At 47.1% G+C, this 16,142-nt stretch overlaps 1 protein-coding gene across 4 annotated transcripts in view; it reads left to right on the top strand.

Annotated features, from left to right (window-relative positions):
* brm (ATP-dependent helicase brm) overlaps nt 1-16,142 on the top strand; it is a 136,364-nt gene that overhangs the window by 24,419 nt on the left and 95,803 nt on the right. For 3 of the 4 annotated variants that reach the window (XM_068395054.1, XM_068395052.1, XM_068395053.1), the window contains exons 2-3: nt 5,498-6,597; nt 7,431-7,609. In XM_068395054.1, coding sequence (XP_068251155.1) covers nt 5,498-6,597; nt 7,431-7,609 — 1,279 coding nt within the window. The remainder of the gene's footprint in view (nt 1-5,497; nt 6,598-7,430; nt 7,610-16,142) is intronic. The other variant, XM_068395055.1, reaches the window with a different exon arrangement.

Genomic DNA, 16,142 nt, shown 5'->3' with positions numbered 1-16,142 from the left:
TCAAGGAGGCAGGAGAGTCCAGGCCCCTGTCGACAAGACGTCCTACGCACAGAAGAGTTGCTCCAGATGGTCCCCACTCCTCGTCAGCTCAACCTAGACGAGACTCCCCTTCGGCTCCCTGGCGGCAAGCCTCACAGCCCCCCCCCCCCCCCTCCGTAAGGGAAGCACGACTCCGCAGGCCTCCTTTAGGCCTAGCTACTCAAACTCCAGGAGAGGACTTTTGAGTCGCGCCTCCAGGAGAAGGTAGGGAGAGAGGCCTCCTACTCCTGCCGAAGCCTCAGGTAGGGGGATGCCTCAAACACTCTTGGCAAGCTTGGCGGGACAACGGAGCAGATCTATGTACGTAGCAGTCCTGAGGGACGGGTACAGGGTTCCCTTCCTGGGGGACCCGCCCCCGCTAATTCCCGACCAACAGGCGGAGTGGTTGGCTCCCAAGGACCCCTTGAGGAAGGTGGCATTACAGGATTAAGTGTCGGCCATGCTCGCCAAAGGGGCATTAGAACTAGTCAAGAACCCCACCCTGTGGTTCTACAGCAGGCTCTTCCTGGTGGAGAAGGCAACAGGGGGTTGGAGGCCGGTCATAGATCTTTCGGCCCTCAATAAGTTCATATGCAAGACCGACTTCAAGATGGACACCCCGAAATTGGTGATGGCAGCCTTGAGGGAGGGAGACTTCATGATGTCCCTAGACCTCAAGGACGTGTATTTTCAGATCCCTGTCCACCCCTCCAGCAGGAAGTTCCTAAGGGTGAAGTGGGGTGCCCAGTCGTTGCAGTTCAGGACCCTATGCTTCGGGCTGTCGACAGCTCCTCAGGTCTTCACGAGGGTCTTCACAACAGTGTCAGTCTGGGCTCACGAACAGGGAATCTGCCTGATCCGGTACCTAGACTACTGGTTGTTGCTTTCAGCCTCAGAGGAAGCACTGAAGGAGCAAGGCGCGAAGCTTCTACGGTTCTGCAAGGGCTTATGTATCACCATCAACCTAGAAAAGTCACAACTGATACCCTCCACCAGGATGACCTACCTGGGGATGGTTCTAGACACCAAGTTGGGGAGGGCCCTCCCCTCCTCAGAGAGGTTAGAAAATCTGGACCGAATAATTCTCCCCTTCCTATCAAACCTTCCAAGGAGAGCCAAAGACTGGCAGAGGTTAGTGGGCCACCTGGTGTCGTTAGAGAAGTTAGTCCCCCGGGGGAGACTCAAGCTAAGGGCGGTTCAGTGGAACCTAAAAGAACTTTGGTCCCAGGGGGAGTCCCCGCACAAGTTAGTCACAGTGTCCGCTGAGACGAAGGAAACCCTGAAATGGTGGCGCGACAGGGCGAACACCCTCAAGGGAATGCCCTTCGCGATCGATCCTCCGGAGGTGCTGCTCTTCACGGACGCATCGAAGGAGGGATGGGGAGCCCATCTTCTCGATGAATCAGCAAAGGGAAAGTGGTCCTCCGAAGAAAGGAACTTGCACGTAAACGTCCTGGAACTGATGGCGGTTCAGAGGGCGTGCGTAGAATTTGGCCACCTTCTCCGAGGGAACACGGTGGCGTCCATGTGCGACAACGCCATGGTGGTAGCCTATGTGAAAATGCAAGGAGGGCTAAAGTCGAAGGAGTTGTGCGGTCTCACAACAAAGATCCTGGAATGGGCCGCAAAGGAGCACATCGAGATCACAGCCAGGTTCATTCCAGGTAAGAGGAACGTCCTAGCCGACGGCCTCAGCAGGATGGGCTAAGTAGTAGGGTCGGAGTGGTCCCTACACCCAGAAGTGGCCCATACGGTCATCCTGAGATGGGGATCGCCGGTGATGGACCCCTTCGCCACAAAACTCAACGCACAGCTCCCCGTGTTCTGTTCTCCAGTGCTAGACCCAGCAGCAGCGTTCGAGGACGCTTTCAACACTCTTGGGACAACCTGACATTGATGCCTTCCCTCCCTTCGGGACCCTCAGGCAGGTCCTCAACAGAGTCAGACGAGCGAGGAACCTGCGGATGACTTTGGATGTATGCAAGAGACTTTGGGCCACCTGGGGCCAGCCAACCATAGATCTCTTGGCTACGCTACCTCGATGACCAAGAGGCTCCCAATAGTTTGCTTACCTATCCCGGACCCAGCAGTAGTTCATATAGATGCCTTTCTACTAGATTGGTCACATCTAGATCTATATGCATTCCCTCCGTTCAAGATTGTCAACAAGGTACTGCAGAAGTTCGCCTCTCACGAAGGGACAAGGTTGACGCTAGTTGCTTCCCTCTGGCCCGCGAGAGAATGGCTCACCGAGGTACTTCGATGGCTAGTAGACGTTCCCAGAACACTTCCCCTAAGGGTGGACCTTCTACGTCAGCCACGCGTAAAGAAGGTACACCAAGGCCTCCACGCTCTTCGTCTGACTGCCTTCAGACTATCGAAAGACTCTCGAGAGCTAGAGGCTTTTCGAAGGAGGCAACCAGAGCGTTTGCTAGAGCAAGGAGAACATCCACCCTTAGAATCTACCAATCGAAGTGGGAAATCTTCCGAACTGGTGCAAGTCAATATCCGTATCCTCGACCAGTACCTCTGTAACTCAAATAGCTGACTTTCTCTTATATCTGAGGAAAGAACGATCTCTTTCAGCTCCCACTATCAAGGGTTACAGAAGCATGTTGGCATCAGTCTTCCGTCACAGAGGCTTAGATCTTTCCAACAATAAAGATCTACAGGACCTCCTTAAGTCTTTTGAGACCACGAAGGAGCGTCGTTTGGTTACACCTGGTTGGAATTTAGACGTGGTACTAAGATTCCTTATGTCAGACAGGTTCGAACCGCTTCAATCAGCCTCCCTGAAAGATCTCACCTTTAAGACTCTTTTCCTGATATGCTTAACCACAGCTAAAAGAGTCAGTGAGATTCATGCCTTCAGCAAGAACATCGGATTCTCATTCGAAACGGCTACATGTTCTACAACTTGGTTTTCTAGCCAAACACGAGCTGCCTTCTCGGCCTTGACCAATATCGTTCGATATTACAAACTTATCGTATGGTTGGAAATGAACTAGAAAGAGTATTATGTCCTGTAAGAGCTCTTAAGTTCTATTTAAAAACCTTTACGAGGCCCGTCTGAAGCTTTATGGTGTTCAGTTAAGAATCCATCTTTGCCTATGTCAGAGAATGCTTTATCCTATTTTATCAGACTGTTAATACGAGAAGCTCATTCCCATCTGAATGAGGAAGACCAAGCTTTGCTGAAGGTAAGGACACACGAAGTTAGAGCTGTCGCAACTTCCGTGGCCTTTAAACAAAATAGATCTCTGCAAAGTATATTCGACGCAACCTATTGGAAAAGCAAATCAGTGTTCGCGTCTTTTATCTTAAGAATGTCCAGTCTCTTTACGAGAACTGCTACACTCTGGGACCATTCGTAACATCGAGTGCAGTAGTGGTGAGGGCTCGACCACTACAATTCCCTAATTCCATAACCTTTTTTAATCTTTCTCTTGAAATGTTTTATTATTGTTTTTGGGTTGTCCGGAAGGCTAAGAAGCCTTTCGCATCCTACTTGATTTGGCGGGTGGTCAAAGTCATTTCTTGAGAAGCGCCTAGTTAGAGGTTTTGATGAGGACCTTTAGTATGGGTTGCAACCCTTCATACTTCAGCTCCTAGGAGTCGCTCAGCATCCTATGAGGATCGCGAGGCTCAGTAAGGAAGACGTACTTTAAAAGGCAGAGTAATTGTTCAAGTCGACTTCCTTACCAGGTACTTATTGATTTTATGTTTGTTATTTTGAATAACTGCTAAAATGAAATACGGAATACTTAGCTCATAATAATGTCAACATGTAATGCTGGTCTCTACCCACCCCCCTGGGTGTGAATCAGCTATATGATCATCGGGTAAGTTTAATATTGAAAAATGTTATTTTCATTAGTAAAATAAATTTTTGAATATACTTACCCGATGATCATAAATTAAAGGACCCACCCGTCCTCCCCAATAGAGACCCAGTGGACCGAGGAGAAAATTGGTTCTGTGTTGACATCGAGTACTTGAGTACCTACTTGACAGATGGCGCTGTTGATGTACACCCCCACCTGTATAGCGATCGCTGGCGTATTCCGCCCGTAGGTTTTTCTGTCGGGCAGCAGAGCTGACAGCTATATGATCATCGGGTAAGTATATTCAAAAATTTATTTTACTAATGAAAATAACATTTTTCCTAACATTACTTACCTCGAACTATTTTCGGGTTATTGCCCGCCCATCCTTCCCCGAGTGTCTTACATGAGTTCGATACCATAATTATCAAAAGCTTACTGGTGACCGAGACCTAGCCCTACGCTCTCGCTGACCCGGGTCGCCTCAGGGCGAGTATCCATCCGCCACAGAGGGACCCACTATAGAAAACGGAGATAGGGGAAACTACACAAAATTCTGGTCGGTTGGGAGGAGAATCCCAGATACTCCTAAGAAAGTAGTTCGAGGTAAGTACTGTTAGGAAAAATACAAATTACCAAAAATATGTGATTTTTGCTAATAAATCCAAAAGTTTTTGATCAAATGACTTGAAATTTTTATATGATGAATGTATTATATATGTAAAACATATATAGAAATGATGTAATTTGGATCATTAGAAAAAAAATGGCGGACATAGCGGACGGTCCCCTTAAGTCTATGGCTACCTTCCAGCTTCGCCGAAAGATAATCCAAATAAATAACTCCAGGTTTGTATTAGTTAAGGAAAAATACAAATTGTCTCTGAATTTGTAATTTAAAAAATATATACAATAGCATATGTTTTAGTGTTCTTAAAGGAAATATTTTGACAACTTTCCACCATTCTAATTAGTCCCCACATTGCCATGGTTTGTAAAATAACTAGAAATGAGATTTGGAGTTAGTAGTTAAGGAGTTAGTTGACCATTATTGTTATTTGCAGATATAAATAGATTAACCAAACCACTGAGTCAAGGCTCTTAAGTTTCTGGGGACTTGGTGCCAGAAACTCTATGAGCTATTGTTGGTACTGCACAGTATTATAGCATAATTAATTTTATACCAATAGTCTGAATGAAAATTATATGCGGTGTATTTGATCTTGTATTTCCAAGTAGGTGCAACAAAGATAAATTAAGTTTTTGGGCAGTAAAACATTTTGATGAACTTTGTACTTAAAAAATCAATTTACCAGTTTAGTTCCTTTATACAGTACTGTAGCAAAATTTAGAATTTTGTTCACTCTGTAATATAAGTTGTATTTTTTAATGAAAGGCACCATAAGGCAAATTTCACTGTGCGCAATGTTTCCACTTGTATCTAGAACTATGGGTTAGAAGTAGCAATAGGGTCACATTATTAAGAATAAAGATTTGCATTAAGGTTGGGTAATTTTTCCTATTGTTTTGTAAAGGATATTATTTCATTTGATCCAGATTTATAGTGTTCATGTTCTTTAGTAGTTTATATTGATGTAAGATATTAGAATGTATTTAAATGTAATGAATTTTAATGTCTAATTTGAATATTTCAGAGGGATGTCGGCTCAGAGTCCAAATCCAGGGAGTGCAGCATCCCCGATGGGTCCTCCTCAGCAGGCATTGTCTCCAATGCCTCCTCCGCAGGCAACATCTCCTGCTGTAGGACCACCGCAGGTCCCATCTCCTATGGGACCTCCTCAGGCCCCCTCACCAATGGGTCCTCCTGTCATGTCACCAGGTCCAGGTGGCCCACCACCAGCACAGCAAGGCCCTCCTCCAGGTGGCCCCGCTCCTGGAATGGTACCACAGGGGGCTCCTGGTCCACATCACCCTTACCCTCAAGGACCACAAGGTTCTCAGGGATGGCAACAGCCTCCACCAGGTCCCTATGCAAATAGCTATCAACCCCAGCAACAGCAGCAAGGTCCAGGTGTTCATCATCCATCACAGGGGCCTCCAGGTGGTCCTCCAGTCAGTGGACTTCCACCACCCAGTAGTGGTGGTGGCCCAAATGGGCCAAGCCCAAGTGGTGGGAGCTATCAACAAGAGAACCTGAATGCCCTACAGAAGGCTATCAACACTATGGAAGATAAAGGAATGCAAAATGATCCTAGATATGCAGATTTAGTTAGCATGAGAGCTAAGTATGGTAGTATGGGTCCACCCCCGGCAACGACAGGTGCTGGTAGTACCCCTGGTGGTCCACCAGGACCCCCAAGTGGGCCTGGTTATGGGCCTCCTGGTCCAGGTGGTCCTGAAGGTCCACGACCGGGACTTCTCAATGCTGCTCAGGTACATCAATTGAGAGCACAGATTATGGCGTATCGTTGCATTGCTCGTAACCAACCGTTACCTCCTCAAGTTTCTGCACTCCTCCAGGCCCGCCGTATCGATCAGGATCCATCAAGAGCTCCTGGTCCTCCAGGACCACCAGGATCCTCTGGGCCTCCTGGCCCACCAGGTCCTTCAGGTCCTCCTGGCCCTCCAGTTTCCTCAGGACCCCCAGGACCACCTACAGGTCCCCCAACTGGTCCTCCACAAGGACCACCTGGCCCAACTACTGGTCCACCTCAGGGCCCTGTGGGACCTCCTGGGCCGCCGGGTCCTCCAGGACCCCCAGGTCCTCCTAGTATGCAGTATCCAAGACATCCAGGTAAATAATCAAGATAGTTTTAGTTATCCGTATTTAAGTTTTTTCTTTTTTTACATTGCTATAAATTGCTATAAAAGGGAAAGGTGTAGGCAATGTGCATGGAAAATTAACTTTCACGTTTGTTCTTTTTAATATTTCCTCTGAATGGCAAGTACAGTATTATTTTAGGTTACTTTATGTTCAGACACCAATACAAATCTTGTCGTTTTTTGTTCGTCATCGGCCTTTCAATTACACATTATATAGACTTCTTGTATCAATGGAATCAAACATATTTTCTTTACATTTCTGTTTGATGTGAAATTAGTTACTGATAAGTTGTTTTATATCTTTCGACGGCTATCTCATGGAATTATTACGCAATTACATTATCACTCCACTGTGAATATGAAGCTATTTTATACAGAATCACAGTGCTTTACTTTTATTCCGGTTAAAATGATATTAAAAAAAAAAATATTTTTGAAAAATTTACTATAATCACCTCACAATTAATAAGAAGAATTTTTCAAAAGGAAAGTGTGTGAAAAAGCACAGTGCTTTTTTTTTTATTTAGAGTAAAATACAATAGAAAAAAATAGCAAGCTTTTGAAACTTTTATTCTGTAATCAGCAGTGAAACAAATACTGTAAACATGGAAATATAAGTTATCCTAGAATAAGTGAGGCTTTATGTGTGATGGTGACAAATTTTGTCTGCAGTTATTGAAGGGGTGAAGTCAATGCCTCGTCTTATGCATGTTCAGGGTAATGTCTGCGTAATGGTTTTATTACCACCCGTTTCAGGTCTCTTGCCATGTTATTTTCGTACTTACAATGGAACTTCTTTTTCAGGTCCTATGCCAGGTGCGCGTCCTCCTTACAATGGAACTTCTGTTTCAGGTCCTATGCCAGGGGCACGTCCGCCTTATAATGGTACAGATCCATCTCATACCCCACCTCCCCCTCCAAGCGCCATATCATCTCAGCCTGGACCAAATGGTCCTATACCTGGGACAACTCCAAGACCACCCGTAATTATTTTTAAATTGTTCTTTCTGTTAATGTAAAGGTCACAGCGAGCATGCAAAATAAACTTTACAATTGTTTGAATTGTCTTTAGTTTGCAAGTTTTGATAAGGAAGAATGCTCTATATTTGCCATGTGTTTACTGTATATGAAATCAAGGGGACTTTGGGTGCCCATTCACCAGTTTATACTTAAAATTATAAAAATATATGGATTCAAATCAAGTTACTGTTTTTGTGGTGTATGAGTGACCATGACCTCAAGAGCTGTTTTGTGGTAAATGATTTGTAAAAAAAAAACTTAATGTGTTGTAGACACCAGCTGGGGTCAAGTAAATGTGAGCAATTCAACTTCTAATAGGATGATTGGATTAAATATGCTACTTTTTTTTTTTTTTTTTTTTACTACGAGAATGCAAACCCTCGTCATTAATATGGATATTCTTTGGTGAAAACTGGAACTGCCATAAAAGTTTAACAAATGATAGCTATTACAGAAGGGATGGGGATACCCCTTTATTAACACACATTAGTCTAAAGTTAAGCAAATTCACTCAAAAGTGGGGAACTTTGCTCACTAAGGATTCATGAGCTCTCCTCCCGCTTTCCTACCAGAGAACTACACTGTTGACCAGATAGCCAGGACAAATATCTTTTCTTGTCAGGTTGCATTGACCTGTTTCCATATGAGGGTTTTTGCCACAATTCCCTGCGAATCGTTCCTACTAGGACATGTGGTGACTACTCTTATGCTGGGTAACGCTGAGCTCATTTTAAATGGGATAGCATCTTTTTTAAGGATTATGTTTGTGGAAGGTTTGATGATACCCAATGACTGGTCATCCCCCTTTCTGCCTCCTCTTTTTTTTATATAGACTTGGACAGTTCTCTCAGTAGTTGGACCAAATGAATGTGTGTTACTCGACTGAGCAACCTTGCCTAATTTCGTTGCAGGATTGTAGCTCCCTCCTTGTTCCTTCTTTATTAAAGGAATGTGTCTGATTTAATATAAGTCTTGGGACCTCTTGATGCTATGCTATATTGGGTCTAGTCAGCATCTTTCATGGTTCATGAAGATACAGTACCAAGTTCTCTTTGAATGACTTGGAGCAAAGCCACTTGCATTCCATTCTCAGGCACAAGGCCCTGTGGACTTAAGCATCCTTCCCCTTCTCATATACAGTAAGTGACCGGGAAACAGATTTTTCAATATTAATCTTACCCGATGATCATGTAGCTGTCAACTCCGTTGCCCGACAGAAATCTACGGTCGGGATACGCCAGCGATCGCTATACAGGTGGGGGTGTACTCACCAGCGCCATCTGTGGTCAGGTACTCCAGTACTTCTTGTCAACAAGACCTCAATTTTTCCTCCGTCGTGCCACCGGCAAGACCTACATGGATACGCTGTTGATTTTGGAGTCTTTTGTTCACGATTTGGTGAAGTATTTGCTCTGAAATTTAGCCTTCGCTGTACAGGAAGCTTTAGCCTTAGCTTAGCAAGCTTTTGGTATTAATTTGATTCATTGGTTAACGATCTTTGCTTTACTTTGGAATTCCCCCTTTGACTACTTCTAAAATTCAAGATGTCTGACCATTCCCAAGTTCCTAAATACAGGCGATGTAGTGTTAGGACTTGTAATAGGCGTCTTCCGAAGGCCTCTGTTGATCCTCACACCGTATGTTCCAATTGTAGGGGAAAATCCTGTCAATTGGAAGATCGATGTGGGGAATGTGCTGGGCTTTCGGAATTCGATTTTAATGAATTCCTCAGATATACTCGTAGGTTAGAGAAGGAGAGATATAGGAGGAGTTCTTCTCGCTCTTCGGATATTTCCTCTCCCCATGCCCCTCAACCTTTTCCTTCCCCTGTGGTGGTGACCCCCGAACCTGCTACGAGTGCTCAGCCTGCAATGGCTGATATGTTGCGTGCCATTCAGGCTCTCGGTGATAAGGTGGAGTCGTTGGTTAGTGACCGCAATCAGCTCTTGGCAGATGTCAGAGAGCTGAAAGCGAAGAGTGCAGTGGGAAGTGTTAGTGCTAGTGCTGTGCATAGTGTCAGTGTCAGTGTTGCGCATGAGGATACATCTGTGCGTGCCAGTCGTCCTCCCAGTCCGGGACCTCTTGCAAGCTCCCAAGCCCAGGGGAGAAGCAATGTCGAAGGACCAAAGGGTTCGGCAGGCCTTGATCGGCGCACAGATGTATCCTCAGTGGTTGCGGACGTATCTGCTAAGGATCGTCCCTTCCACTCCCAGACGAATGAGCCCTTACATTCCTCGTCTGTGGAAGAGGTTTCCAGGAGGAAACGGTGGACAAAGGTCTCACGACCGCTCAAACGTAAGGTCCCTTCCGAGCTAGTCCAACGGCCCAGGTGTAGCCACTGGGTCAGTTCGGACTCGCCGCAGTCATCTGATGACTGCACACCTCCCAAGAGAGGTAGAGTGGTCCCTCAACAGGCCTCTGCTCCTACCACAGTAGACCCTAAGTGGTCCATGCTGCAGACTATGCAGTCTCAGCTTGCGGCTTTTATGCAGGAGTATCAGGCAGAGAAGGTTAACACCCCTCCTCCTGAGAGAGCTCCTCCACCGTTGCGCAGTCCTCACTGCCAGACGCATGTTCGTGCTGCACCTTCTGCTTACATGCGTGAGCTGCCGCATCGGGAGTTGCCGGGTTCCAGCACTATGCGGCATTCTCCTCAGCCCATGCAGCATGCTCTGCAGACCTTACAGCATGCTCCGCTTACCATGCAGCATGAGCCGCATTCCATGCAGCATGAGCCTCATACCATGCAGCATGAGCCTCATCCCATGCAGCATGAGCCTCATCCCATGCAGCATGAGCCGCATGCCATGCAGCATGAGCCGCATACCATGCAGCATGAGCCGCATCCCATGCAGCATGAGCCGCATGCCATGCAGCATGAGCCGCATGCCTTACAGCATGCTCTGCATACCACACCGCATGCTCCTCAGCCCACCGCAGACCCTCCCTCACACCGGCCCTCTGCTTTTGTTGTTGCCAGCTCACAGTCTGTCCAGCAGAGGCATGATGATGGATCCGCAGGTACGCATGCACCCGTTCTGCAGGATTCAGCCGTTCAGCTTGCTGCTCTGCCTTTGCCTCTTACAACTCAACTGTCGGGTGAGGAGGTTTCTGAGGATGAAGCTGCTCATCTAGATGATCCTCATTCTGATGTTGAAGGACACAAGTCTTCGCCACCCTCCTTAGACTTCCGCAAAGTCCTTGCTTTGTTCAGAGAGTTGTACCCTGAACACTTTGTGTCTGCAACCCCTCGTTCTCCTCCCTCCGAGTTTGCTCTGGGCATGCAGTCTACTGCGCCTGCTTTCACCAAGCTTGTTCTCGCCAGATCATCAAGGAGAGCTTTGAGGGTTATGGGGGATTGGTTGCAGTCCAAGAAGCAACTGGGAAGGACCTCTTTTGTGTTTCCTCCTCCCAAGCTGGCTTCTAAGTCGGGCGTCTGGTATGCCACGGGAGAGGAACCTGGCTTGGGGGTTCCTGCCTCTGCCCAGGCCGACTTCTCAAGTCTGGTTGACTCTCCCCGCAGGTTGGCTATGAGACGTTCGAAGATCTGCTGGTCCTCTTCAGATCTTGACCACATGTTAAAGGGAGTCTTTCGTGCCTTCGAGATATTCAACTTCCTCGATTGGTGTCTGGGAGCCTTAAGCAGGAAGACTTCCCCTTCTGACAAGGACTCAGCCATGCTGATCATGTCCAGCATGGACAAGGCAATACGGGATGGGTCTGGCGAGCTTGCGGCTTCTTATGTATCAGGGGTCCTCAAGAAAAGAGAACATCTGTGCTCCTTCTTATCTGCTGGTATCACCCCTTGCCAGAGGTCAGAGTTGCTGTTTGCTCCTCTTTCCAAGTGTCTGTTTCCGGAGGAGTTAATTAAGGAGATGGCTGCCTCTCTTCTCCAGAAGGATACGCATGACCTCATGGCTTCTTCTGCACGTAGGTAGTAGGTTGGCCAGGGCACCAGCCACCCGTTGAGATACTACCGCTAGAGAGTTATGGGGTCTTTTGACTGGCCAGACAGTACTACATTGGATCCTCCTCTCTGGTTACGGTTCATTTTCCCTTTGCCTACATACACACTGAATAGTCTGGCATATTCTTTACATATTCTCCTCTATCCTCATACACCTGACAACACAGATTACCAAACAATTCTTCATCACCCAAGGGGTTACTGCACTGTAATTGTTCAGTGCCACTTTCCTCTTGGTAAGGGTAGAAGAGACTCTTTAGCTATGGTAAGCAGCTCTTCTAGGAGAAGGACACTCCAAAATCAAACCACTGTTCTCTAGTCTTGGGTAGTGCCATAGCCTCTGTACCATGGCCTTTCACTGTCTTGGGTTAGAGTTCTCTTGCTTGAGGGTACACTCGAGCACACTCTCCTATCTTATTTCTCTTCCTCTTGTTTTGTTAAAGTTTTTATTGTTTATATAGGAGATATTTATTGTTGTTACTCTTCTTAGAATATTTTATTTTCCTTTTTTCCTTTCCGCACTGAGCTATTTTCCCTGTTGGAGCCCCTGGGCTTGTAGCATACTGCTTTTCCAGCTAGGGTTGTGGCTTGGTAAGTAATAGTAATAGTAGTAATAGTAAGGCTAAGACCTTACCTTCCGTGACTAAACCTTACCGCCCCCTAGCAGTTGATACACCTGCTTCCAGGTTCATCCCGCCCTTTCGTGGCAGAACCTCCAGCAGAGGAGGTACCCGTGCAGACAGTCACCGTGGCAAGTCCAAGAAGGGTCCCAAGTCCACAAGAGGCAAGTTTTGACTGCCTTCCTCTCCAGACAGCTGTAGGAGCCAGACTCAAGACCTGGCAAGCTTGGGAGAGCAGAGGTGCAGACGCTCAGTCTGTGAAGTGGCTGAGGGAGGGATACAGAATTCCGTTCTGCCGCAATCCCCCTCTAGCTACATCTCCCATCAACCTCTCTCCCAACTACAAGGAGAAGGACAAGAGGCTAGCGTTGCAACAAGAGGTGTCGCTCTTGCTACAGAAGGAGGCAGTGGTCATAGTCCGGGACCATCAATCCCCGGGCTTTTACAACCGTCTCTTCCTGGTAGCCAAGAAGACAGGAGGTTGGAGACCGGTGCTGGACGTCAGTGCGCTCAATGCTTTTGTCACCAAGCAGACGTTCACGATGGAGACGACGAAGTCGGTCCTAGCAGCGGTCAGGCAGGAGGACTGGATGGTCTCGTTAGACCTGAAAGACGCATACTTTCACGTCCCCATCCATCCAGACTCCCAACCTTTCCTGAGATTCGTCTATGGAAAGGTTGTGTACCAGTTCCAAGCCCTGTGCTTTGGCCTAAGCACGGCACCTCTTGTGTTTACGCGACTGATGATGAATATTGCGAAATTCCTTCACTTGGCAGACATCAGAGCCTCCCTCTATTTAGACGACTGGCTTTTAAGAGCTCCCACAAGTCGTCGCTGTCTGGAGAATCTCAGATGGACTATGGATCTGACCAAGGAATTGGGCCTCCTGGTCAATTTAGAGAAGTCCCAGCTCGTCCCATCCCAGACCATTGTTTACCTGGGTATGGAGATTCAGAGTCGAGCTTTTCGGGCTTTTCCGTCGGCCCCAAGGATCAACCAAGCCCTAGAGTGCATCCTGAGCATGCTGAGAAGGAACCGATGCTCAGTAAGGCAGTGGATGAGTCTAACAGGGACACTTTCATCGCTGGCCCTGTTCATTGAGTTAGGGAGACTCCACCTCCGCCCCCTTCAGTATCATCTGGCTGCTCACTGGATCAAGGACATGACGCTAGAGACGGTCTCAATTCCTGTTTCCGAAGAGATGAGGTCTACTCTAACGTGGTGGAAGAACAGCATTCTTCTCAAGGAAGGTCTTTCGTTAGCTGTTCAGACCCCCGACCACCGTCTCTTCTCGGACGCATCAGACTCGGGCTGGGGTGCGACATTGGACGGACAGGAATGCTCGGGAACATGGAATCAGGAGCAAAGGACACTTCACATCAATTGCAAGGAGTTGTTGGCGGTTCATCTGGCCTTAATGAACTTCAAGTCCCTCCAGCTAGACAAGGTGGTGGAGGTGAACTCCAACAACACCACAGCCTTGGCTTACATCTCCAAGCAGGGGGGGACTCATTCGAGGAAGTTGTTCGAGATCGCAAGGGACCTCCTCATTTGGTCAAAAGATCGAAGGCTCACGCTGGTAACGAGGTTCATTCAGGGCGATATGAATGTCATGGCAGATCGCCTCAGCCGGAAGGGTCAGGTCATCCCCACAGAGTGGACCCTTCACAAGAATGTTTGCAGCAGACTTTGGTCCCTGTGGGGTCAGCCAACCATAGATCTGTTCGCTACCTCAATGACCAAGAGGCTCCTATTGTATTGTTCTCCGATTCCAGACCCGGCAGCAGTTCACGTGGATGCCTTTCTGCTGGATTGGTCCCATCTCGACCTGTATGCATTCCCGCCGTTCAAGATTGTCAACAGGGTACTTCAGAAATTCGCCTCTCACAAAGGGACACGGCTGACGTTGGTTGCTCCCCTCTGGCCCGCGAGAGAATGGTTCACAGAGGTACTGCAATGGCTGGTCGACGTTCCCAGGACTCTCCCTCTAAGAGTGGACCTTCTGCGTCAACCTCACGTAAAGAAGGTACACCCAAGCCTCCACGCTCTTCGTCTGACTGCCTTCAGACTATCGAAAGACTCTCAAGAGCTAGAGGCTTTTCGAAGGAGGCAGCCAGAGCGATTGCTAGAGCTAGGAGGACATCCACTCTGAGTCTATCAATCTAAATGGGAAGTCTTCCGAAGCTGGTGCAAGGCCAATGCAGTTTCCTCAACCAGTACCACTGTAACCCAGATTGCTGACTTCCTGTTATATCTAAGGAACGTTAGATCCCTATCAGCTCCTACGATCAAGGGTTACAGAAGTATGTTGGCAGCGGTTTTCCGCCACAGAGGCTTGGATCTTTCCTCCAACAAAGATCTGCAGGACATCCTTAGGTCTTTTGAGACCTCTAAGGAACGTCGGTTGTCCACTCCAGGCTGGAATCTAGACGTGGTCCTAAGGTTCCTGATGTCATCTAGATTTGAACCGCTCCAATCAGCCTCTTTCAAGGACCTCACATTAAAAACTCTTTTCCTCTTATGCCTAGCAACAGCTAAGAGAGTAAGTGAGATCCACGCCTTCAGCAGGAACATAGGTTTCACATCGGAAACGGCTACATGTTCCTTGCAGCTCGGTTTTTTGGCTAAAAACGAGCTTCCTTCACGTCCTTGGCCTAAATCGTTCGAGATCCCTAGCCTATCCAACTTGGTGGGTAACGAGCTGGAGAGAGTACTTTGCCCAGTCAGAGCTCTTAGGTACTATCTGAAAAGGTCAAAACCCTTACGAGGACAATCAGAAGCCTTATGGTGTGCTGTTAAGAAGCCTTCGCTACCAATGTCTAAGAACGCAGTTTCTTACTACATCAGGCTTCTGATTAGAGAAGCTCATTCTCATATGAAGGAAGAAGACCTTGCTTTACTGAAGGTAAGGACACATGAAGTGAGAGCTGTGGCTACTTCAGTGGCCTTCAAACAGAACCGTTCTCTGCAGAGTGTTATGGATGCAACCTATTGGAGAAGCAAGTCAGTGTTCGCATCATTCTATCTCAAAGATGTCCAGTCTCTTTACGAGAACTGCTACACCCTGGGACCATTCGTAGCAGCGAGTGCAGTAGTAGGTGAGGGCTCAGCCACTACATTCCCATAATCCCATAACCTTTTTAACCTTTCTCTTGATTGCTTTTATTGTTGTTTTTGGGTTGTACGGTCGGCTAAGAAGCCTTCCGCATCCTGGTTGATTTGGCGGGTGGTCAATTCTTTCTTGAGAAGCGCCTAGGTTAGAGGTTGTGATGAGGTCCTTTAGTATGGGTTGCAGCCCTTTATACTTCAGCACCTAAGAGTCGTTCAGCATCCTAAGAGGACCGCTACGCTCAGTAAGGAAGACGTACTTATTAAAGGCAGAGTAATGGTTCAAGTCGACTTCCTTACCAGGTACTTATTTATTTTATATTGTTATTTTGAATAACTAATAAAATGAAATACGGGATACTTAGCTTCTTTGTTAACATGTATACTGGTCTCCACCCACCACCCTGGGTGTGAATCAGCTACATGATCATCGGGTAAGATTAATATTGAAAAATGTTATTTTCATTAGTAAAATAAATTTTTGAATATACTTACCCGATGATCATGATTTAAAGGACCCGCCCTTCCTCCCCATAGAGAACCAGTGGACCGAGGAGAAAATTGAGGTCTTGTTGACAAGAAGTACTGGAGTACCTGACCACAGATGGCGCTGGTGAGTACACCCCCACCTGTATAGCGATCGCTGGCGTATCCCGACCGTAGATTTCTGTCGGGCAACGGAGTTGACAGCTACATGATCATCGGGTAAGTATATTCAAAAATTTATTTTACTAATGAAAATAACATTTTACAGCATAAGAAAGAAAATACCAGTCTTTTCATGAACAAAATGCTCCACC

Source organism: Palaemon carinicauda, chromosome 20, assembly GCF_036898095.1.
Source record: "Palaemon carinicauda isolate YSFRI2023 chromosome 20, ASM3689809v2, whole genome shotgun sequence".
NCBI lineage: Eukaryota > Metazoa > Arthropoda > Malacostraca > Decapoda > Palaemonidae > Palaemon > Palaemon carinicauda.
Note: the sequence above shows the minus strand (reverse complement) of the source record. Positions and strands in the feature narration are given on the sequence as shown.